The sequence below is a fragment of the Schistocerca cancellata genome, chromosome 1 (genome assembly GCF_023864275.1).
Source record: "Schistocerca cancellata isolate TAMUIC-IGC-003103 chromosome 1, iqSchCanc2.1, whole genome shotgun sequence".
NCBI classification, from domain to species: domain Eukaryota; kingdom Metazoa; phylum Arthropoda; class Insecta; order Orthoptera; family Acrididae; genus Schistocerca; species Schistocerca cancellata.
This window is the reverse complement of record NC_064626.1, coordinates 981,630,578-981,657,408: the sequence shown is the minus strand read 5'-3', so window position 1 is coordinate 981,657,408 and position 26,831 is coordinate 981,630,578. Positions and strand designations below refer to the sequence as shown.

The 26,831-nt window shown below is 41.9% G+C and overlaps 1 protein-coding gene across 1 annotated transcript in view; it reads right to left on the bottom strand.

Annotated features, from left to right (window-relative positions):
• LOC126119666 (discoidin domain-containing receptor 2-like) overlaps window positions 1-26,831 on the bottom strand; it is a 449,482-nt gene that overhangs the window by 232,485 nt on the left and 190,166 nt on the right. The window contains exon 4 of the mRNA XM_049915072.1: window positions 22,794-23,025. Coding sequence (XP_049771029.1) covers window positions 22,794-23,025 — 232 coding nt within the window. The remainder of the gene's footprint in view (window positions 1-22,793; window positions 23,026-26,831) is intronic.

Sequence of the window (26,831 nt, the reverse complement as noted above, 5' to 3'; positions counted from 1 at the left end):
CACCCCGAAAAATGGCAACAGCGCATGGCAGCCTGGATGGTCACCCATCCAAGTGCCGACCACACCCGACACCGCTTAACTTCTGTGATCTTACGAGAGCCCGTGTATCCACTGCGGCAAGGCCGTTGCCCCTAGAATTAGAACTTCTTAAACCTAACAAACCTAAGGATATCACACACATCCATCCCCGAGGTAGGATTCGAACACGCGACCATAGCAGCAGCGCGGTTCCGGACTGAATAGCCTAGAACTGCTCGGCCACAGCGGTTGGCATTAATGAATACTTCATAAATTGTAGTCCTACTCTTGCAACTACACTCAACATTATTTAGACTGTAAACCAATTTCTAAGCATAAATATGAGGAGTTGTCCAGGAGAAAGGATTTTGCATCAGATTTATAACCTACTTACCTTTATACCTGTCAGACATTTTATGTTATTGGGCAAATGATCCAAACTTTTTGTTGCTGCATATTGAACCCTTCTCTGAGTCACTGACAGCTTTAACAACGGATAATAGAGGTCACTTTTCTCTAGAGTGCATCACTGTTCTTCTAAAATTGCGGTAGATTATTTTTGGCGAATTTGGTAAGCGAATTTATATGTTATGACGTCGCAGTTAAGACGCCTGGATCCTTGAAGAGGTCCGTACGTGGCGTCTGTGGGTGAACACCACATATTATTTTTCCTGCTCGCTGTTTTGCAATCAATACCTTCTTTATTGTCATGAGGTCCCCCAGAACGATACTCCGTACGACATTACAGAGTGGAAATATGCAAAATACGTCATGAAGGTGATACGTCTTTTCTGAAGATTAGCAATTAAACCAAGAGCAAAGTAGCTGAACTTTATTGTCTGAGAAGCTCAGTAATGTGCTTATTTAACATTTGGAGCATTCTGTCCCACTTACTGACTACGGCTCATGTGCTACACTAATTGTTGGGGCCATTTTATTTGTTGTACAGACTGAACGTACTGAGATTTTTCAAACTTTATTTGTTGTACAGACTGAATATACTGAGATTTTCATAATTTAGAGAGAGATCATTTTCAGAGAACCACTTAACAATTCTTCGGAAAATATCGTTTACCAACGTTTCTGTTGCTTCCTCTCTAACGACATTTTTTATAACACTAGTACTATCCGCAAAAAATACCAATTTCGTATGGTGAATGTTAAGTGAAAAGTCTTTCAGATATATAAGGAATATGAGTGGACCCGAAATCGAACCCTGGCAACTCCGTTTGTGACTTTTTTAAATCCCACTCACAAAAATGTTCTACCTTTCTGATATTGTCTGAATTATTCAGCACAATGCAGTATGTCTAAAGTATAACACTGATTGTTCACGGTTGTGTATTCTTCACAGTGCAAGTCCCTCACTGGTTAATGTCAGGAAATCTGCTGTAATACGCTACGAATCATTAATCGTCATCGTAGACTCCCCACCAACGAAGTCTTCTTAGAAGCCGAAAGTGTCAACTAGAACGGGACCCGAACACGGAACTCTGTCTTAAACGGTATTCCTACAAAGTGGTTATAGTTCGCAAAAATCTTGACCACGGAAAGCGAATGATTCGTAGGGATATTTGTTAAGACCGTTATTTATTTCTGAGTACTGTCTCAGCGTCTGCCTCTCTGTAATAACGAGCGGGAGAAAAATACTGAAGGAAACTAGAAGGTTGCTGCTAATAACTGTGAGCGCATGTGTGTCTCTTAAAATGCTGCCGATTCGTTAGAAGTGAGAGGATGGTATTTAGGTGAAACACAATCAGTCATTTAGAAAACAGACATTTAAGTTATTGGAAAACTATTCTACGACCTGCGTAGAAAGTAACAAAAACTAAGTATGATACATATGTAAACAAACTACCTTTTATTCATCAACCTACTCATCCGTGGAACATGAAAGTGACGAATCAGATAGTACGATGAACTGTAATGATAATTTTTAGGGCATAAAAAGGTAGGTAGAATATGAACAAGTAAGCTACTCCTCGGTAATATGCTTCCACAGGTTAGAGCCCTCTGACGTCACTGGGGAAAGAGGTGGTACGAACTTCATTTCTTCGTCGCGCTAAGCGCTAGGTGCACTTCTCTTACTGATCATGAACAGTTTTATTTTTATGCTGTTGCACTACATTTTAAAACTTATGTTATAATTATTCAGACTGAAAGAGGTTTATAATATCAGGGTTAAAATAGAACGACCATGTTAAAGAAAATCTAAACATTGAAGACCCTGCCCTACCGTCTCTCGAGGTTGTGTGTGTTCATCGTCTAAAATAATTATCAGATCAATTTGAACACCATGACTGTCTAGCATACTTTTTTCACAAAATTGTTTAACAACAAGAGCATGCTTGATAATAAAAAGAACATTGGACCAGGTTCTGATTCAACACACTGCGTAAATATGGAATTAAACAACATCACTCTTGCAGCATGATCATACAACGTTTGACTTTCCGAAATTCAAATATGCAGTTTCCTCTGGAAAAAGAAGAATTCAATGAAATTTTGAACAGACCAGGAACACCTACAAGTGCTTGGGGTGATGTAGCAGCCTTATATGGAAAGAACAACTTACTGATCAAAATTACTTCAGTCAACACCTATAGCAAAAGACAATGTTCTCTACATCAACTAGATTGTCAAGTTTTTCATCTACTACTGAATTAGATGGAAATTTTCTACGTAAACATAATTAGAGGACCACAACGTAACACTATCAAGACCAATATGAACGTGTATACAAGCCGAACGACCGGCAACCAACCAAAGCTCTCATTTTTTCAAGAGAGGTCTTTCCCTCGGCCAAGTCAAATGATTGGAATGTAGGAAACTTAAAGGCCAACATCTTCCTCTTAACTATCCATTTATATGCAATTAAAAATCCTACAAAATTAAATAAGCACCCAATTGTCCTACATGAACGGCGTCACAACGGCACGAACTACAACTATTGGCTATAAATGGCTATGTTCTTCTACAGCCCACCATTTTCTTCAGAGGGGGAATGAAAGACTTAAAAAAAGGAGAGACAGAAATACTGCAGAAAAAAGAATAATACTTTCAGGACCTGTCTGATCTGATCAACACCTGTCGGATCCAGGCTTTCGGGAGGTTACTCACACGAAATTGTAGCAGACATAATGTACACTAATATCAGTCATCGTGGCGGACCAAGGTTTCGCGAGGCTTCTCTTGGCTGTGAGGTGCATGCTGGATGAGTACTCACAAACATTCTTAAGTGGGAATCCCTATGACCCATTTCTTGGCTGCTGGAATGTTTGATTGAAAGAAATCCTCAGCCCATCCACCCTGCCCTCACGAGTTGGAAATGGTTGAATAAGGGAAACGAGGCGAAGTAGGGGGGGGGGGGGGGGGCAGATATGCTTCGCAAGTCAGTAACAGCATTGTTACCATACACACTGTTGGTGATAAGATCTTCTGGATGTACCAATAGACTCAGTAGCTGGAGATATGAGACTTTTAGAGGACACAGTAATTCATTTATGATCCACGATTTGTTTTGCAGAAGGGTGACAATTTCGTGTTTGACCTCTCAATGAACAGTCAACGTCTTGCGTTTTTAGGTAATGTAGCCTGCAGGTCCTGCAATTTACTGAGTGGTGTATCTTCACTGGGTCATGGTGAGCAACTGAATACAATGTTTAGAAGAACATTGTTTCCGCATCTTTGGCATGATTACCTAATAAATTACTGGTTATATTGACGCCTACTATGAACCATAATTGACTGGAAATACAGTTTCGTAATCTGTTTTTTTTTTTCCAAAGCGTGCGGTTATTTCAGAGGACAGAAGTATCTTTTGTCCTGACATTCTATGCTCAAAACATGAACGAAATAGTTTAATTAGAGCTGGAGGAGAACTGTTTAAAACCTTCGAAGAAGTATGTATTCTTACTTTCGATACAATGTTAGTAGTCGAACAAGATACATATGCCTGTTTTGTGATTCTTCGGTTGCAGGTGACCCGCAGCTTATTATCGGCGTGACGGTGGCCAGTACCTTGACGTCACAGTAACTATAGAACCCATAGAAAGTGTAATAAAGGAGCTGAATTATCCTTTGTTTCTGCTGCTTGTGACATGGAAGCCAAAATTTGGGTCATCCATGAACAAAAATTATTTCAGGAACCTTCTGGATCGTGACAGAATAGTATGGGTATTCCACAATGTAACCAATTCTGATGTCACGAACTAGACAAAGAAATCGTTTTGCCTTGCGTCATGGATGTGAAAAGGATTTTCTGAATCATCATAATGTCGATATTTCAATTCCGTTTCATATTTCAAAGACGCACTGGCTGTGGGGTACAAAAATGTGAGGCTAGGTTCACAGTTACTTTCACGTCACCCCGCACTATTTACGAAATACATGTTGAAGAAAACGTGAAGATAATTATATGGAACTCATATGTGATACATGTTAAACCCGATAAACTTCAAATATGAGACGATTTCCCTGAAAATCGGATACGGCCACAACCTTAAAGCCGGCCGGAGTGGCCGTGCGGTTCTAGGCGCTACAGTCTGGAACCGCGAGACTGCTACGGTCGCCGGTTCGAATCCTGCCTCGGGCATGGATGTGTGTGATGTCCTTAGGTTAGTTAGGTTTAAGTAGTTCTAAGTTCTAGGGGACTGATGACCTCAGTAGTTAAGTCCCATAGTGCTCAGAGCCATTTGAACAATTTTTTGAACAACATTGAAAACCGTGAGAATACTCCTATTTTATGAAGATTATAGCAATAACACTGTAGGAAGAAGATTAACTTTGCAAAGGTTTTAGAAAGGGGTTCCGTGAACTCAGTCATTAGTTTCTGTAGTAAGTGTTACTTAATGGCTGTTAAGTTCCACCACGACTAGGAAATTATTTGCTAAGAGTTTTCAGTCTTGTCTTCATGCGCTCCACAATAATCGAAGTATAGAATCTGAATGTTCCTTATAACATACAGCGGAAAGGCGAACGCTATTCCCATTGTGACTACCTTGCTGAGAACGAAACTGGACCAGCTATTTCTACTTCCATTGACTTTCTAACACAGGCAGAAGACTGTGCACCTTTTCGTTCACAAACATGGAATCTGCCTGATAAGGAACGCTGTTACAAAATAGTGTATAGTAACGGTCTTGTCCTTAATTTTGTAGTTCTGTAAGACTTGATATGGGTATTAGTTTTAACTTTATTATTAGTATTTGTTTCCTAAGGTTCACATTTTATTTTATTTGTTACTAATGTGAATGAATTCGCAACAGATTCGATGTTTTCGAAAAACCATGTAACATAATATCGCATGTTTTATGGGCCACGTTGCTGTAATCAGTGACAGCACAGTTATGCCTGCTCTTCTTTATTTCGCCGGCAATTCAGTTATCACCCGAAAAGGATCAATGATAACCTAATCCTGAGCAGAGTTTCACATGGGAAGCCAGAATGTACTGCACTGGAGCATATATGCAGTTAATAATGTTTTCTTTCATCTGTCTCTATTCTTTTATTCTTTCTATTTCTTTCCTTCGGCTCTGCAAATGGCTCTAAACACATGTGAAGAACTGTTAAACTGTGTCCCAGGAGGAATCTTCGGTTTTCAGGGACATGACAAGAACTGCCACTCAAGCAAAGAAAGTCTAGCACATGCTCTAAAATGCCTACTGCAAGAGCTATAAGCACTTCCTTGTCTTAGATGTTGTGTAACAAATCTCTTCTACTTCAGGCTCTTTGCTTTCTGCCTTTTGAGAGGACCAAAGCAAGAAATAAATGTCCAGTAAACATGGACTCTAAAGCTCGTACCTTAGGATAGGTCTTCTCAAGATTGGAGCTCCGCGAGCGTAGCCGTGTCTGCTCAGCTCTCCGGTTTGCCTAACCACTGCACTTGCAGGTGCGTGAATGAGACGGCAATAGGTCAAAGGCTGAACAGGCGGGAAACTTAGACAGACGCATTCGCAACAGTGTGACTATTCCTAAGAAGCGATTATTGCAGCATACTTTTACAAGCAGGATATTGTTACAAGTGTTTATTTTCAACTTTTTTTTTAATGCCATATTAATAACTTACATTATTTCACTACATATTACATTAGATAGTTCTAACATAGTGAGTAGAACTACAAAAAATTTTACATATTGGCGTGTAACATAAAGTTGTGATGTTTATAGGTTACACACATTTCCATTTTACAATATGGAGTATGTCTGGAACTATGGTTCGCGGTACAGCCAAATACATGGAATGACGCAGACTAAAGTCGGTTAAATCCGAACATTGGTGCGACTCTGCCAATTTCATAACAGAAAAAAGACGTTCAGAAATATGCGTTGAACCTAGCATTTAAATTACTTTAGTGGCCTGACAGCGCAGTCTAGGATAGTGCTCTTGTATCCAAACACTTGGACAGGACAACGGATAACTGAGCTAGGTGCTACCATGTTCGTCTATAAACTCAAGTGAAAATTAACAAGGAATATAAGCAACCAAATTCGAGAACGGTCTGTATAAATCCGTCTTCAGTCATTCAGTGCCTTGGAACATCTCTGAGAACTCGTAGTTAAGTGTTTCAAGTGTTGAAATTTAATCAGTCACGTATGTTCCTCGAAACGAGTGCCTTGAGGTACAGGAAATGTTCCATGTCATGAACCCGAAACTGGTTTTTCCTTAGGATTGCTTTTTGTTTGATAGCATCAATCTCATCCTCCATAACCGGTACCATACGGGATTCCACTGTCTTGAGGCACTAAATGAATTCAAATAAGTAGTGATGTCGACCATAACCTGCCCCATCGGCCGCCTTCAGCTGTGTGAGAATTCACTGTCGTTCGTCAGAAGACGAATTCATCACGCCGTCTTTGTGGATGCTGTTCTAACGGCGTTCCAGTAAGTGTTTTTCCAGGTCGTAAAAGAGCGATGGTACATTTGCGTGACCTGTAAACAATACGGAAAGCAAAGCAGTTCCTGTTTGGCATTGAATGATGTGCCTTGTCTAAATTATTTTTTTTTTACAAATGTCTAGATAAACCGTATTTTTAATGCAGAAAGTAAATCTACAATGAAAAGCGAAAGAAACTGGTATAACTGCCAAATATCGTGTAGGGCCCCCACGAACACGCAGATGTGCCGCAATAAGACCTGGCATGGACTCGACTAATGTCTGAAGTAGTGATGGAGGGAACTGACACCATGCCTGCAGGGCTCTCCATAAATCCATGAGAGTACGACGGGGTGGAGATTTCTTCTGAAAAGCACGTTGTAAGACATCCCACATATGCTCAGCAATGTTCATGTCTGGAGATTTTGGTGGCCAGTGGAAGTGTTTAAGTTCGGAAGAGTGTTCCTGGAGCCACTCTGTAGCAATTCTGGACGTGCTGTAATGGTTCAAAAATGGTTCAAATGGCTCTGAGCACTATGGGACTTAACATCTGAGGTCATCAGTCCCCTGGAACTTAGAACTAATTAAACCTAACTAACCTCAGGACATCACACACACCCATGCCCGAGGCAGGATTCGAACCTGCGACCGTAGTAGTCTCGCGGTTCCGGACTGAAGCGCCTAGAACCGCGCGGCCACCCGTGGCCGGCCGCTGTAATGGTCCAAGTCTGTTGGAATAATGGATATTAATGGAGGCAGGTGATCAGAGAGGATGCTTACGTTCGTGTCATCTGTCAGAGTGGTATCTAAACGTATCAGGGATCGCATATTACTCCAACTCTACGGGCCCCACACCATTACAGAGCCTCCTACAGCATGAACATTCCCCTGCTGACATGCAGGGTACATGAATTCATGAGGCTGTCTCCATAGCCGTAAACCTTCATCTGCTCGATACAATTTGAAATGAGACTCGTCCAACCAGGCAACATGTGTCAAGTCACCAACAGTCCAATTTCGGTGTTGACGGCGAGGCGTAAGGCTTTGTGTCGCGCAGTCGTCAAGGGTAGACGAGTGTGCCTTCGGCTCCGATGATGATGATGATGATGTTTGGTTTGTGGGGCGCTCAACTGCGTGGTTATCAGCGCCCGTACAATTATCCAATTTTTGCTCAGTCCAATTTCGCCACGTTCCTGGATGATGATGAAATGATGAGGACAACACAAACACCCAGTCATCTCGAAGCAGGTGAAAATCCCTGACCCCGCCGGGAATCGAACCCGGGACCCCGTGCTCGGGAAGCGAGAACGCTACCGCGAGACCACGAGCGGCGGACTTCGGCTCCGAAAGCCCCTATCAATGCTGTTTCGTTGATTGGTTTGCACGCTGATATTTGTAGATGGCTCAGCTTTGAAATCGCCTGCAATATGCGAATGGATTGCACTTCTGCCACGTTGAACGATTATCTCAGTCGTCGTTGGCCCCGTTCTTGCAGGATCTTCTTCCGGCGGCAGCAATGTCGGAGATTTGATGTTTTACCGGATTTCTGATATTCACGGGACACTCGTGAAATGGTCGTACTTGAAAATCCCCACTTCATCGCTATATTGGAGATGCTGTGTCCCATCGATCGTGCACCGACTATAACACCACTTTCAAACTCTCTTAAATCTTGATAACCTGCCGTTGTAGCAGCAGTAACCGATTTAACAACTGCGCCAGATACTTGATGTCTTACACATACGTTACAGACCGCAGCGCCGTATTCTCCTGTTTACATATTTCTATATCTCAATGAGCATGCCTACACCACTTTCTCTGTCTCTCAGTGTAATTTGACACGACGCGTGTTGTTAGAAAACTACTGTACGTGTGACGAGGCGACTGCCATGCTCTTAGTACAGTGGTTCCCTACCTTGAGGTAATTATGCATTCAGGAGAAAAATGAAATTTTATGAGAGGTAAAGACAAAAGCGTTCGATTGTGCTTCCTAACCAAACTATTTTTAAAATATCATTACTATAACCGGTATTTAATAACACTGTAATATAAATTACGCGAGTTACCAATAATTACATTGTTTTTAAATACTAGCATTAACTCACGACAGTGCGGCAGAAGTTAGGGAATGTGAAACGAATGTATAAACAATAACTTCCTCACGTACTCTACCCATTACACGCATACTTTGTACTTCGTACCATGTATTTCTGACAGTAACATTTAGAGATATACATCACATACACTGAGTTGAGAAAAGTTATGGGATGCCTCGTAATATCGTGTCGGACCTCCGTTTGCTTGGCGTAGTGCAGCCGCTCGACGTGGCATGGACTCAACTAGTCGTTGGAAGTCCCGTGCAGAAGTACTGATCCATGATCTCTTTAGAATTGTCCATAACTGCGAAAGCAGGCGCGCTGTAGCGGCGCCGTCTGATGTGCCTTATTTCGGTTCGCGCGGCTCCCCCTGCCGGAGATTCGAATCCACCCTCGGGCATGTGTGTGTGTGTGTTGTCCTTAGCGTAAGTTAGTATAAGTTAGATTAAGTAGTGTGTAGGCTTAGGGGCCGATGACCTATGCAGTTTGGTCCCATGGAACTCGTCACAATTGCGGAAGTGTTGCCGGTGCAGAATTTTGTGCATGAACTGACCTCTCGATTATGTCCCTATAACTGTTCGACGGGACTCATACTGGGCGAGCTAGGTGACCAGATGACCAGCTGCAACCGTCCTAGATGTTCTTCACATCACAATACGCATTGTCATCCATAAGAATTCCAAAGTTGGTTTGGAACATAAAAGTACATAAATGGATACAAGTTTCCTTCAATTAGCCAAACATAAATAATTTTGTTGACAACTTGAGTCCACGGTTTTGTGGGATCCGCGCACCTCGCGAACTCTAGCGTCAGCTCTTACCAACTGAAATAGGGACTCATCTGACCAGGCCACGGTTTTCCACTCGGGTAGGGTACAAAATGGTTCAAATGGCTCTGAGCACTATGGGACTTAACTTCTGAGGTCATCAGTCCCCTAGAACTTAGAACTATTTAAACCTAACTAACTTACGGACATCACAAACATCCATGCCCGAGGCTGGATTCGAACCTGCGACCGTAGCGGTCGCGTGGTTCCAGACTGTAGCGCCTAGAACCGCTCGGCCACTCCGGCCGGCGGCAGGGTACAACAGAATTGCTTACGAGCATAGAAGGGGCGCTGAAGATGATTTCTCTGTTAGGAAAGGCACTCGCGTTGGTCGTTTGCTGCCACAGCCAATTAAGGAAAAATTTTGCCTCACTGTCCTAACGGATACATTTGTCGTACGTCCAACACTGATTTGTGCGGTTATTTCACCCAGTCTTGCTTGTCTGTTAGAGCTGACGCAACGCCGCTGCTCTCGGTTAGTAAGTGAAGTGACTCGCTGTCAGTAGTGAGTGCCTCAATTTGGCATTGTCGGCACACTTTTGACATTGTGGATCTAGGAATACTGAATCCCGTAACGATTTACGAAGTGGAATGTCCCATGCGTCTCGCTCTAATTACCATTTCTCGTTCAAAGTCTGATAATGCCCGTCGTGTGGCCTTATCAGGTCGGAAGATTGTTCACGTGAATTATCTGCTCCGTCAATGGACTACCCTTTTATGTCTTGCCCAAGCAATACTATCGGCATCCTTATATGTTATGTCGCTATCCCACGAGCTTTGTCATCTCAGTGTATGCTCAAATATGTCATGGAACTGTCCTTCTGACCTGCAGGTAGTTTCAGTAACGGACGAGAAATTGCTTCCTCTTTCACTTCGTAACAGACAGACATACTAATTGACAGCACAACACAACGTATTATCGTCATTTTTTTCAGTAAAATAAACATAAACGGGAAGCTCCACAAAAATTATAACTTCACTTTACTGGTTTCAACGTATTTATCTATTATCTTCAGAAATTTAATAGAGGCTAAAGCCATAGGTAAGGAGACATGAGATACGGACTGGACGATAAAAATGTCCTACAAAGAATTAGTAACAAAATATATACCTTTTGCGATGTGTCACGGTTTGTTGTACTTTAACGAGGATATATGATTCTTCTGTGGCTCAGCTATTGTATATTGAGTGTTAACCATGTAGATAATACTTTTATGATGTTCAAGTATTGTATATATGTTTTAACAAACTTCTGATATTTTTTACTTATACTCTGTACGACATCTTTATCGCTCGATCTTTACGAGACTTTGGCTTACCTATGCTTTAAGCCTGTATCAAACTTCTGAAGATGGCAGATTAATCTGTTGAACCTGATGAAGTGAAATTAAAATTGATGTGCAGCTGACGGCTAGTTTTTATTTTGTTTAAAAGAATTCACACGACAGCTGCTGAACAGCAGCTACGTACAAAACATAAAATTATTAATACTAGTCACAGTGTTCAGACAGAAAACATTTGCAGCCTTAATTGTTTCAATTTCTGTCGGTTCAAAAGTAAAGTAAGAAATGCAGCATCTAGTGATTTAAAAACAATAAATATAGCGCACATATTTTATTTGGTTGATCTGAAATAAGGGCGCAGGGTATGTTTGAAAAAAATAAAGTCTTTAAGGAGTGGAGTAGTCTGGAGAAAGCATGTTTAGTAAACAAGTGCCCACTCTCAATGTGGACAGTTAGCTTTCTTTTCTGAGAAGGATCTGTGGGCAGCACTTGCGATGCTCTGAGAATCGCTTCGTTATTCTATACAAAAAAGAGGCTGCTAGAAAAAATCGTTACCTATTGTCTCAGTGACTCATTTGTTCCGACGTAAAACTATCAACGGGAAAGACGTTGAACTGTGACCACAGAATCATTGTTTCTAAAGAACTGCTCTACCACGATCACCCGATATTATATTCTATGCTCCAACACTCCGTTGCGTCGGAACGGCAGTTACTGCTAGTCTGAAACGATTTTTCTAGCGACGGGCTGTATCGCTCGATATGTCACATTGTCTGCTTCTCGCACATTGCCCATACAAAATAATGACTGATTATCAGCTAAGTGAAACGGCATAACGGAAGCTATTCTTATGGAAGATGCAGATGTCCCTGCATTGATGAGTGATGAAGCCCATTTTCAACTGGATCATTACGTTAACGTGCAGAACTGTCGTTAGTGGGCGTTGGAGAACCCACAGGAACTACACCGAAAACCTCTCTAAAGCTCAAATGTAACAGTGTTCTCAAACATAGGGATCGTTGTATCTTACTTTGTTGGAGAGGGAGAAACCACAGTTACTGCGACATCGGCGCAATATTTCGAAATGGTAAACAAGTTACTTCGTCCAGGCCGCGAAAGATGTCGAATGAACATGAGAGAAAAGTGGTTCCAAAAGGATGATTCAAAAGCTGACATGGTGAGAGCATCCATGGAAGTGGTTCTCAGATGTTTCCAGGACATGTTATTTCATGATACTTTCTCTTTACTCATTTTTGTGAGGCTACTTGAAATCATGAGCGTACGTGAGCAAGCCCCGCACAGTTGATGACCTCGAGATTTCCATTCGTCAGGAAATCGACGCTGTGCTGAATGAAATTTTGTAGACAGCCAAGCGTAGCTTTCAGAGAGAATCCCAATCTGGGCCCGGCAAGAAGAACGTCATCTCAACGACGTTATTTTGAGAACCTAATTAAGGTATGCACATATCAAAAATGCAATAAAGTACTCTTTTTTTAAAATAAAACTGGATTTCAGTTATTCAGCACTGAAAACCGGCACGCCGTTTCCTACGCTCCACCCTCTATGAAAGTACACTACTAGAGTCTAATTCGTTTATTGCAAGTTACAAAATCATTCATTCTTTCTCCATCCAGTGCTGGAGCATTTCAGTTTTATATAGTTTTCTGAAAACATTCAACTGAATTCCATCTAATGTTTTCAAATGAGACTTTTACAGGAGTCAGTTTGTTACATTTAACACCCAGTAACTAGATTTAGAAAGCATGCAAGGTGTAAGTGGAAAAGGCCATTAAATTTATTACATTATCGAAATGCTGAATAGCTCCCAATAAACAGCCGGCTAATTACTCGAGACTCAGTTTGGAAAAAAAATGTCAAAAGATTGTTTCCAGTACTAGGGAGAAAATAAAATGTTATGGAGCACATTGTCGAACGGAATAAAAAGTGTTGTTCTCTGTGTATTATGTACCGAATGAATGGATAATGCATAAAAATTAGTGGAACGTAGGATTTAACTCACTCACTTGTAGGGAGTTGATAAAATTATGTGTCTACTGGAGCAAAAACAGAATTATTATTTTTGATTTGCTTAAAAATCTTTGACTTGTTGGGGGGTAAAGGTATTTTCACTGGTGCCAATCGTTCCAGAACGAGATTCCGCTGTCCGTTTCTGTTCATGGTCCGTTGGCTTCGGTTCTTTGATTCCATAAATGCGCAGCGAGACGCAAAAATCCGAAATACCGTTGCAGTGCGAGCAGCTGCATTCACAGGAAGCAGAATGTCCGGCGCGGAGCCGTGTGGGCTGATAAAAGCGATTCAAAGCGCCCCAGTCGAACGATCTGGCGCTGCACGCGGATATGGCTATGTCAAAGTGCAACGAACGATGACCTCAAGCATTTGTTCCTCATTCATTGGTAACAATAACCCGCGAAATATTCAACCGCTTTCCTTGAACGCCGTTTCAGCCGCTGCCCATTACAACAGGGAAGTTAATGATGGCTTTCGACTTTTCTTCTATAGCATGAAGTGTGAAACAGCTTATGAGCACATCAGATACAAATTTGACTGTAGACATGGACATATATTGGAATCGACTGCTCTTATCCACCAGTTACATGTGTGAGAATAAACTTTCCGTATGTGGTAGTGCACGTGTACATCATTTACAACCAGGTCAACATCGTGATGTCCTCCTCATTTTGCGACATCATTATCACGTCTCAGCGAATGATGTGACGCGGTTCTGTGGTTCCAGTCGCCTATTCGGTTATCCATTAAGGTTGTCCATGAATACTCCAAATGGCTTAAGGCGAATGCCGGGTTAGGTCCATTGAAATTCCAGTTCGACCCTGAGCTCCGTCTGTAATAATTTCATCTTCGACGGGACGTCAAACACTTCCTTCCTTCCTTTTTTCCATGTCGCATGAGCAACAATACAGGCAGAGGCCCTCTTTAGTGTGGAAGTAAGACACTAGCACAGATAGAACATTCCCACTTGCTTGGTGTGTTCTGTTTCTTCATTCACTGAAATTTACAGTGTAAGAGATCTTTTGTCTCCAACTTTAAGTGGATGTACCTCCCTTGTAACGAATTTCCGTCCACATTTTAATTTTTTGCTCTTTATCCTCTGAGGGATCTTTTCCTGGAACCGATTTAGCAAAATAACCCTCCATGTTACTGGATTCTAGTTAAAAGCTGTTCACAAAATTTTTCCCTTATATATGTGCAGACTATATTAATGTGTAAAAGTCCAGAAATGTAATGAACATCCACTCCACTTTCAACAACGTCGTCAACGATTGGCTGGTTGGTTGGTTTAGGGAAGGAGACCAGACAGCGTGGTCATTGGTCTCATCGGATTAGGGAAGGATGGGGAAGGAAGTCGGCCGTGCCCTTTCAGAGGAACCATCCCGGCATTTGCCTGGAGTGATTTAGGGAAATCACGGAAAACCTAAATCAGGATGGCCGGACGCGGGATTGAACCGTCGTCCTTCCGAATGCGAGTCCAGTGTTTAACCACTGCGCCACCTCGCTCGTCAACGAACTGTAATGTAGTGCCCCTTGGTAACTCATATGACAGATTCTGGAGATCGTCCTTCAAAATGAAACCCATAAGCATTTAGTTGAACTGACCCATGTCAAGGAATCGAATTGAATGTACGGTTCGTGTGCACAAGTCATCCAGACAGACAACACTGTTTCAATACTATCATCATAAGCTGTTTATGGCGAGGGGTGAGAGGGGCGGGAGGAGTTATCGCGATATTGAAACGAAAAGTTGAAAAGAAATGTGCGTTCCAGACGTAATAGCTGAAAAGATGCATTATATCACACACTAAAATCATTTAAAAAGATTGTACCTGTATAAATGCTCCATCTTTCGCGAGTGAAGTATTGCATCTTAGAGACATGGTGTAATATTTCAGCACTATGGCAATGCTGTTTTAGCTGTAATTATCAATAACACTCCAGGACTGGTACGTCAAATTATCACGGATTGTCTGTCTCGTCTTCTGTGGTGGTTCTTTTACCTACTTGTATTTATATGTAATGAATAGTTGGAGTTAATGTCGTTCTGCCTAGATCACAACTAGAAAATTATTTACGTCTGTGACTCATTTGAGGTATTTCTCACAGTTAGTTTGCTCGACACGATGTTCTTATATTAAAAGACGCCAGTTTCTAATTTAATGGCTGTCTTTCTGTTACTTTGGATTAACTGTAATTAATAGATATAACTTCTTCCTAAATGTAAGGTTGGAGGGATTCTCGCAATTAAAGTTAAGCGTGGATCAAAAGACAATTTTCTAAAGTCAGTTTTCTCAAATATGATTCCATGTTGGAAAACCTGATTACTCTTACTGTTTCACAGGAAGAACCGCCAATCAAGAGAATTCTCCTGCATTTACATTTATTTTCGTTAGTCAAAATTAGCACATATTTATTACGACTCTGGGCCGTTATCATTTAGAACAATGGCGCTGACATCTGCACCTATATTCCCCTACAAAATTTTCATAAAAAAATTGATTTTTCCGCTTCATGAATATAGGAGTTAGTCCATATAAAATTTTATTAGACTTTTAAGTAATATTTGATTATATTTAGGCTAAATATTACATGGAACTTACACGTTTTTCGTGCCCCGTCACAAAATGGCTTCTTACGCTACCAAGAAATAATAGGGAAGAACGAGCGATCCTTTTGCAAAAGGAGAAGAGATTGCAATTACATTCGCAGATCATATTAATTGATTACTCTCTTTGTTATTTTTCTGTGATAATATTTATTTCGTTACGTCAGTTTTGTTATATTTACGAAGTTATTCAATATCACTATTTATAAATCTTAAACCATGTTTCTCGCCAGATAATGAGTGATGTAGCAACATTTCACTACTGGCCGAAGAGAGATTTTTGCGGTATATGTACAAATTTGATGGTTTTTCTCTTCTCAGTACTTCATATTGTGACTGTTCATCGGCTGTTGCTAATGATCATGTAGATGGAGCAACAAAATGGTGTTTGTTGAAAGCGCTTAACCAGAGTGGCACATACGGAATAAATGTACGAGTGACATTAAATAATTAATGGAGCAATATGATGTAGAAACAAAACAGTTTGCACGTGGAATTTCATACTCTCATGTATTCAGTTTGGCACCAGTGATATTAGTTGAGAACAGATAACGGATTAAAACTGTTTTGTTTATAGCCACAATACTTCATTTAGTAATGGCACTTCAACTTGGAACATTAGTACGACAATGTTCAGTATTCAGTTTCTTGTTTTCTGAAGATGAAAAATCGGCTGAAATATTTTCTCTAATAATTTTACTGTATGGTGAAATTTATATGAACACGGAAATTTATAAGTGGGTAGAGCAGTTCAAAAACAGTCGAACCTCAATGACTGACGAGCTACGTTCTGAAACCGGCATTGGCGACATTACTCTTGAAGACAGATGTATTACAGTTGAACATATAGCAAAAAGAGTTGCTGTAAGTGTTGGCACAGTTAATAGCGTTATCAGTAACAACGCGAGGAAACAAGAGATTGAGTTTGTACGTAGCTGAAACGACGTTATCAAAGGGAAGGTAAGCCTTTTCTAACAACATTTTAATGTTTGTTGAAACTTCACCATTGTGAACCTGAGTCCGAAAGACAAATGGAGGAATGAGAGAATTTGCGGGACAGTGGCTCTAACAACCATACAGTCTTCTTTGCATCAGGTATAAATAAACTAGTTCATTGTTGCTACAAGTGTATTAATATGGTGGGGATTATGTTGTGAGCTAGTCAAATTATCTTTTTGTAAAAATACGCCGTTTTCTTGGACGCCTATCTGTCTCTGTAATTACCGAATGTCCCTCGTACTTCATATCACAAATTATGTACATGTCAGTACAAACATAATTGATATGAGAGAACTGTGCATCATCTCGGACTGTGCGAATTTTGTGTAAGCTCACACCTCCGCTTCCTGACAACAGTGCCGCTAACAATCATGGGTGGCGTGAAATAGAGGCTGTATTTGTTTATAGGGAATATCCCTTCATGTAAACCCTTTGCTGATCAATAAAACATCAGCAATGGTTGCCGAAGAACAGTGATGAACGAATGGCTGACGAACAACAAACATTACCAGACGAGCTGAATAAGCGACGTGTCATGTGAACATGGAGGGTACTCAACATTTTTGCATCTACTTCGCGGTATTTGGGCGTGCTTTCTCCTTCTGAGACGTGCCATGTGCACATGCGTATAGTAACGGAAAAAATGTGTTACCCTAAACCCCTGTTATATCTCTGTTGATGTTTCCGATTGTCCACTGAGTAAAGAATACATATTTTATTCAGTGGCTTCCCTGCCCTTCACATTATGAGTTTTTGCGTTATGCCAGTAAAGCTGGATGTCAGATTGCCCTTACGGAATTGTATCTGTCATCTCTGCGAGCACCACAATTGGACGGTTTTATAGCGGAACAGTTCTCGAACAACATATAAAGTTCTACATAATTTAATTTTGACATTTCTATTGCAACGTACAGTTGGCATAACGGAAGAGACACCGTGATACGATAACGCTAAACTGCCTGAAAATTAAAATATGCTGAGATATTGCCACTACTTGTGTTACTGCAGTGAAGCCACGAGACACACGTATGTGTACATTTTTTCATGAACATATTAAATATGGAATTCAAACAAGCTAATATTTTGACTGGATGTGGCCACGAATTTACCATTACGTAACCTCATAACCAACAAAAATTGTGTACAATTATTCTCTCCAAAATACTGCACACAAAAACGTATCGAAGAGAGCCGGCAATCATTTTAAAAAGCACTTTTCACAAAATGTAATATAAACCACCACAAGTCCTTGCAACTCCGATCGATAACGCTGATTTCCTCCCGATATAGCAATAGCAGAGGAAATGAAACGTAGCAACGACACGAAGAGAAACATATTCACTTTTCGAATGAAATTTTCACTCCACGGCGGGGTGTGCGCTGATATGAAACTTCCTGGCAGATTAAAACGGTGTGCCGAACCGAGACTCGAACACGGGACCTTTGCCTTTTCCGGGCAGGTGCTCTACCAACTGAGCACCCAATGTTGGGTAGCTCAGCTACCCAAGCTTGGGTAGCTCAGTTGGTAGAGCACTTGCCCGCAAAAGGCAAAGGTCCCGAGTTCGAGTCTCGGTCCGGCATACCGTTTTAATCTGCCAGGATGTTTCATATTCACTTTTACATCCGTGTCACCACAATCAGACTGCAGTCACACGCTCGCAACAATACTACACCGATCATAAATGATTTGAACAATGCTAACTACGTACGTACAATGTAGAGGCTAAAAATACAGCGCGATTTCACAGCGATAGTTGCCAGGTACAATACAGTATAACTTTCTTTATAATTTAAGACAATAATTATGTAATTTGATTTTTAGTCATTTTTCCTGTGATCAGATACTGAAATAACAATGGCCCTCGATTATGATTTTAACCCAGAACAGATGAAAGGATTTGAGTTTGGGATAAATTTGTACTGCGGGAGAAAGCACAGCGTCAGTGAGTAATATCACGGTCACTTAATCGCAATGTAATTCCCGTTTAATGGTAGGGGCATATTCCCCAGACATGTTATTACTCGTCATGAACTGCTGGGCACTCGGTCACACGCCCCTCGCATTCCTCCTAGCCGCTCTCCTACCTTCGCCACGTGACAATCACGCAACAAGCAGTGACTTCAAATAAACGCTTCCATTAAATTAAAATATTTCTATGACGAAAGATTCTGTAAGTATAAACATTAAACAATATATGAATATGATATTTACAGAAGCTTAAATTTTACATCTTCCGTATATATATATATATATATATATATATATATATATATATATATATATATATATATATATATATATATATATATATATATATATATATGCTGCTTCATTGAAATAGTATTATTTCACTCCAACGTAGTTCAGTTAACCCAGATGACGAAATTAAGTAATATGATAATAATTGAGAAATTTCTAAGACAATATTTCGATGAAAGTACCAGTACTATAACCGTTTGTCTCATTTCTCAAGATTCGAAGTGACTTGAGTGATTCATCAGAAATTTCACGCGTGTTCCAGAGAAAATGTAAAATTCCTTTTCGTTTTCGCGAAGTGCGCTAAAAGTAATAAATATACTGTATTCAGAGTGGGCCTGTAACATACAACGTACCCAATATCTTTCAACGTTCCATTTCGCTTCAAAGTTCGAGAGGTACACTGCCATATCTGTACCGGACCCCTCCATCTCGCAGCCGGCCGTAGTGGCCGTGTGGTTCTAGGCGCTACTGTTAAGTCGCATAGTGCACAGAGCCATTTTTGAACCCCCATCTCGCAAGTGAACTGTGGTTCATCGAGCGCCAGCCACTGCAGCTGGTCGCTCTGTTGGCTCATTCCGGAGAAACTGCATAATTCATTCAGTGAAGAAAAGACAAAACAACGATTTGCACTCAGAGAACGCTTCCTTGAGCACTGTACGGAAGGTTGTGCATTATTCAGCAGAGATTCTTCCAACCCATATGTGGCTTACAGCAAACCAGTACTTAACAATATTGGTTAAAAACAGTCTTGGTTGCAATTTTAGGTTGTTTTTTTTTTCAGCGACGCGTTTCGCTTTATTTAGGATCTTCAGGTTATATTAATTTGGTATTTCTTAGAAGAATCCTTTAGTCAGTGTAGACAACGGGCATCGTCGAAGATATCAGGACAACATCGCCTCCGTTGAACTCAGTAAAAACTTTTCTAGTTGGACGCGAGTGACACCAAGATCTGCGTAACGCGTTCCCGTTCACAGGAGCAAGTAACAGAATAAGTAGGTTGCTCAGGTAGTAAGCATAATGCATCTTATTCTGATACTTGCTCCTGTTAAAGGGAACGCGTTATGCACATCTTGGTGTCACTCGCGTCCATCTAGAATAGTTTTTACTGAGTTTAACGAAGGCGATGTTGTCCTGATATATTCGACGATGCCTTTTGGCTACACTGACTAAAGGATTCTTCTAAGAAATACCAAATTAATATAACCTGAATATGACTAAATAAGGTGAAACGCGTCGTTGGAAAAGAAAACTAAAATTGCAACCATGACTGTTTTTAATCAATATTATTCAGCAGGTTACAAACACTATGTGATCAAAAGTATCCACACACCACCAAAAACATACGTTTTTCATATTAGGTCCATTGTGTTGCCACCTACTGCCAGGTACTCCATACCAGTGCCCTCAGTAGTCACTAGACGTAGTGAAAGAGCAGAATGGGGCGCTCCGCGGAGCTCACGGACTTCGAACGTGGTCGGGTGATTGGGTGTTACTTGTGTCATACGTCTGTACGCTACATTTCCACACTCTTAAACATCCATAGGTCCACTGTTTGCGACGTGATAGTGAAGTGGAAACGTGAAGGGGTCTGTACAGCACAAAAGCGTACAGGCTGACATCGTCTGTTGACTGACAGAGACCGCCGACAGTTGGAGAGGGTCGTAATGTGTAATAGGCAGACATCTCTCCAAACCATGACACGGAATTCAATGGTCAGGCAGCTGCTCATAAGCCACACATCACGCCGGTAAATGCCAAACGCCGCCTCGCTTGGTGTAAGGAGCGTAAACATTGGGCGATTGAACAGTGGAAAAACGTCGTGTGGAGTGACGAATCACGGTACACAATTTGGCGATCCGATGGCAGGGTGTGGGTATGGCGAACACCCAGTGAACGTCATCTGCCAGCGTGTGTAGTGCCAACAGTAAAATTCTGAGGCGGTGGTGTTATGGTGTGGTCGTGTTTTACATGGAGGGGCTTGCACCCCTTGTTGTTTTGCGTGGCACTATCACAGCAGAGGCCTACATTGATGTTTTAAACACCTTCTTGCTTCCCACTGTTGAAGAGCAATTCGGGGATGCGATTGCATCTTTCAACACGATCGATCACCTGTTCACAATGCACGGCCTATGACGGAGTGGTCTGGCCAGCACAGAGACCTGACCTGAATCCTATAGAACACCTTTGGGATTTTGCGGGGCGCCGACTTCGTGCCTGGCATCACCGACTGACATCGATACCTCTCCTCAGTGCAGCACTCCGTGAAGAATGGGCTGCCATTCCACAAGAAACCTTCCAGCACCTGACTGAATGTATGCCTGCGAAAGTGTAAGCTGTCATCAAGGCTAAGTGTGGGCCAACACCATATTGAATTCCAGCATTACCGTTGGAGGGTGAAACGAACTCTTAAATTATTTTCATCCAGGTGTTCGGATAATTTTGATCACACAGGGCATGTAATGGGCTTCCAGCAGAACAGAAAAATTCAGGAGTCCCTGTTCTGCGCTCATAGGTAGCACGCCTCGTCTAGTACACGTCCACCGCGGCGCTAGGGGGGGCTACAGCACCAAGTTCGGCACCTGACATGGGCTTATGAGAGACAGAAACCGGTCGTGTGATAATAAAACAACTTTACAAGTGAAGCGATAGTTTCAACCTCTGCTAAACTGAAAGGTTACCTTGTGGCAAAAGTCAAGTTGTTTATACGGCGGTGCCTCACAGCAGTGTTCTTCGTATTTTCTTATTGTCTATTAATGACTGCGTTAACTCCGATCAGATTCACATATTCACCTTTATATCCATATCTAATATTCCTTCATTCTCATATTTTGCGATCTTCATCGCTTTTGTGTACATGGTGTTTTCGTAAAGGGTCTTATTATGCCTTGGAAACCTATGAATCCCGAAATTTTTTATTTGAAAGTAACGCTATTTTAACTCTGCGTTTCTTGTATTCCCTATTGTTCTAGATCCCTTTGTAGCTCCTGGCTGTAACGTATTTTGTTATCTTTTTCAAAAGAACCGACAATATTCATTATTTCTGCTCTTCCTTCTGTTTATAAATTTTCTAATCACTGTTCTTTAGCCGGCCGCGGTGTCCGAGCTGTTCCAGGCACTTCTGTCCGGCACCGCGCGACTGCTACAGTCGTAGGTTCGAATCCTGCTTCGCGCATGGATGTGTGTGATGTCCCACAGTGCTCAGAGCCATTTGAACCATTTAAAGTATTCTTTTAAAAAAATGACTCTGAGCACTATGGGACTTAGATCTGAGGTCATCAGTCCCCTAGAACTTAGAACTACTTAAACCTATCTAACCTAAGGACATCACACACATCAATGCCCGAGGCAGGATACGAACCTGCGACTGTAGCGGTCGCGCGGTTCCAGACTGTAGCGCCTAGAATCTCTCGGCCACTCCGGCCGGCGAACTGTCTTTACACTATTCACTGACTCCTTCCGTGGGTAAGTAACTGTGATGGTAAAAACATACAGTATATAATACTGTAGGTTTAAGGGCCGCTGTTTACATCATTTAAAACTTCCGCAGAGCGGACATGATGTTAAAAAAGTTATTCAATGGTTTTTCGTCCTGATCTGCAGAGAAATCTTCAGAGATGACCAGCAGATCCACTTGTTAGCTCATCTCTGATGATGTCTCCCGCAAGTGGGAACGAAACGTTATTGAATGGTTTTATATACCGACCAAGGCCTCTCGGTTCGTAAGTTTTTGTTGAAATAAGTAAGCAGCGGCTCAGAACTCAGCTGTGCTTTGGTCAGAGTTGGCGAGCGCGCGCCTCACCTGCTTGCCGTCCCAGCGGCGGTAGGTCCTCCAGTCGCGCAGGCCGGGCCGCCAGTACTCGACGGAGTACTCCTCGGCGTACTCCTGGCCGCGCGCGTGGTCGTAGCGGCCCTGCGTGTGCACCGCCGTCACCACGTGCACGCCGGCCAGCGCCACCGACAGCCACTCGCGCACCCCGCGCGACACCTGCGACTTGGGGCACCACGCGCCGCCGCCGCGCTCGCTGCGCAACCTGCCGCGGGCACAGGAAGAGTCTCGAGGTCACTTCCGCACTGGTACTAACACGTCAAATTGACAATGATACACATATGTGTCTCCAAACTAAAACAAGGAAACCTTACAGATTGCCCTTCAATCTACACTGCAGGGAAAAAGGAAATTAGTTCACCTGGAAAGAAGATATCGATTTTGATCTGATGACGGTATATGCCATCTGTGGGGTAGTAGATGTACTGATAATGGTTTCAACGTCGTCCACCAACAGATAGTGTAGTGGCATAGCTACCATAGCGTCACCTGTGTCTACACATTAATAGGGAATGCTCTTAATGTGGTGTAGATGTGCAGGTAACCATGCCACGGAGACGCACTCGTGCTTCCTACAGCCAACTAAGCGAATTTGAAATGGTTCGGATTGTGTACTTGTGGGATGGTGCTTTCGGAGAATTGACGTACAAGTTGGATATGCTATGTCACATGTGCAAGAATACTGTCAGTAGTCACGTGAGCATTCTCACGCCCGAAAAAGTGAGATACGGAACGTCCACGCAGCAGAGACTGAAAGGGCAGCAGTGGCAGATCGTGCAGCTAGCACAGCACACATAAGAGGGCTTATGAGCTCAAAAGTGCCAACACGAACGGCAGCGAATCGGTTATTAACAGTGGGAATACGGGCACGCGCACCTCTAGCGCGTCTTCCACTCACGCCTTAGCATCGGCGTGCATGGCTCGACTAGTGTCGTCAGAGGATAACTTGGAATGGCGCTCAGTGGTCTTCAGCGATGAAAGCAGATTCTGACTGCATCTGGTGAGCGCTGTCCCGTACAGTGCTTTCGTCGAAGACGCACTGGCCCCATCCCACGTCTTATTGTCTAGTGTGGTGTGGGGGGGGGGGGGCTGTAAGCTACAACTCTCTATCATCTTTGTCGAGCTTGGAGGGGACGCTAAACAGCCCTCTGTACGTGCAGAATGTTGTTAGACCCCATCTTTTACCGTTCTTGCAACTGGAAGGTTATGTGCTTCTATTTTTAAAGTATAATGCTCGCCTATACACTGCCCGTGAAACTCAACGTTTTCTACAGACGTAGAGCAACTTCCCTGGCCAGCACGATCTCCAGACTTGTCTACAGTCGAGCACCTGTGGGATGTGTTGGGACGGGAAGTGATTCGTGCGACTCGTCAGTCCACAACTCTTAGTGAACTACGTGAGTAGGTTGAGCAGCCGTGGCATAATGCATCCCAGGACAGTATTCCCCGTATGTCTGGACTGGATGCCACAATTAGCATCTGTATTGCCGCCCGTGCAGCCCACACCACGTACCAATATGGGAGTTTCAGCTTCGGTAAACACCTGCTACTTCAGAACCACTGGTATTATTGATCTGTAGTCGTAATCATTTCATGTACTATGTATGCACTTTTGCAACAAAACGCATGTAACAATATTTTTCGGGCAGAGTATTTTATACTGCCTCTTTGGCTGACTTGCTTGAATGTTTTGTGCTATTCGTGCATGTAATTTAGCTCACTTTTGCAAAACAGAACGATGTAATTAAGAATGTGAAATTCTCGAATAAATCGCCTTTGAAAATGAGCAAGAAAAGTAGTTATGTAAAGAAGAGTCATTGTGCTATTAAAGCTATCAGTAGTGAAGTCTATCTTTTTTGACCGAGATCTGAGGAACTGCTACACGGTGAGGTGTTCTGCAGCGGATGTTTTCTGTTTTGCGGTGAGTATGAGTGCCTTTCATGGTGTATCTTGGTTAAAATGGTTCAAATGGCTCTGAGCACTATGGGACTTAACATCTCAGGTCATCAGTCCCCTGGAACTTAGACCTACTTAAACCTAAGGACGTGACACACATTTTCCTAAATACATGAGGGAGCATTTAAACACACTTAAACTAATCGCTGGACTGGTCGTGGTAGTGCAACTAAATGGCAACCAAGATTGCCAGACCTTAGGCAATTAGAGTTTCGTTTATGGAATTGGATGAAGTTTGAGGAGTACAAACGAAAGGTTAATAAGGGATATGAAGTGCTTGATCTCATTATAGATGTTACTGCCCTCACTATCGAACGTGCAGAAGCCCTCAAACAAGAAACACAATACGTCCTCCGAAGCATGCACACATGCACTGAAGTAGATCGTGGGATATTCGAACAACTATTGTGGCCTGTACAACAGCTGTAATGTGACGTGTACACTAACGTTTAGAGGTGAACGTGTTAAAAATTTGTAATTTTCAATTACTACTCGTACTTTGTGAAACACATGTTGCTATATTTACTAACTGTTATACACGTGTTCATTAGTAAATGTTACAGTGCACTGAGTAATTCGGTAACCATGTACGTTGAATGTGTCCTAACTCGGTAACCTTTCGAAATGTCCATATGAAGCATTTTTCTTTAAATGAACATTCCGGTAATAGCCATACATATTCGCTTCGAAGTTTCTTAAGTAAAAATAAGACTGCCCAGTACGAAAAACACAATCAAATTTACGTTCGACTGGACCTGTTCCGCACCTAATTATACATAAATTGAGAAATAGGTATAAGAAACTGCCGATATTACTGTCGAAGACATAATAGGACTAAAAATTTTCATCTTTAACAGTATTCTGTATATTAAGAGGAAAGATTCTGAACTTAGCGATAAAATTGCAGAATCCTCCACTGGTGTCTTTAAAATCAAACACTAAGCTACTTTTGCCCTCACTGGTCTTCGTTTTAGAACAATTCGTTTCTTTGAACTTCCGTTTGAGGTGTCAGACGACCAGATCCATTCGGTGATCACCCCACAAGGCAAAATTGTAAAGGAAGGCGGTGAGAGATGGTCAGGCGCCACTAAATTCTAGGTTTTCAGTGGAGTAAACCGGTTACATACTGATTTGCAAATTGATACGCCGTCTGACGTACAGATCTGCGGATATCGGCTTTTTTCTCTCAAATGCGGCGCTCTTTGTAGAGATGCCCGGTGTGCGTGGGGATCGACAGCGGGCGCTCGCGCCCAGTGCATACAAAGACACGTCACCCAATCGCCGGTCGGTGAGCGCACACAATGAGAAAGGTTCGAGTCCCTTCCGAGAAAACAAAATTAGTGCAGTAGGGGGAATTTTCTGTAGGAGTGCTCGAGTAATACATTAGATTATAGATTAGATTTGATGTACTTTTCGTTCCAATAAACCCATAGTACAAAGATACTCAGGAATGTAGAACGTGTGAGAAAACAAGAGTACAGTATAAATATTTACAAAGAACAACAGACTCGCTAATGTATCTTCTAAAGATGCCAAGTTAAACAGTCCTCATGGTTGTGGCATAAATATAAAAATCTTAAACGGATTTTCATTTAAAAGTTAGTATAAGCTTGTCACAAAACATGTAAGAGTCAGTACACTGCGGTGTATATCAAAATTCTTACGCTACTGCAGCCATGCACCATCAAGCAGAACATTCGCTTTATAAAGTTTATTTACAATGATAGCATCGCTAAACTGAATGCGTAACGAAGTCAGACAGTGCGCAGTACTACATTATTTGATATTATTAACAAAATATACACATCAGTCACTTGTGATGACAAATTCATCAACGGAGTAGAAGGATTTGGCCACCAACAAAACTTGTAGGCTTCTCTTAAACTGAACTTTATCAGTAGTTAAACTTTTTATGCTTGCTGCCCAGTTATTGGAAGTATGCGTTCCTGAATCACAGACCCATTCCTGGACCACAGTAAGTGACTTTAAATCTCTGTCAAAATTAATCTTGTTTCCAGTAACGATTTCATTAAGTGAGTCGTCTTTGTGAAGTTT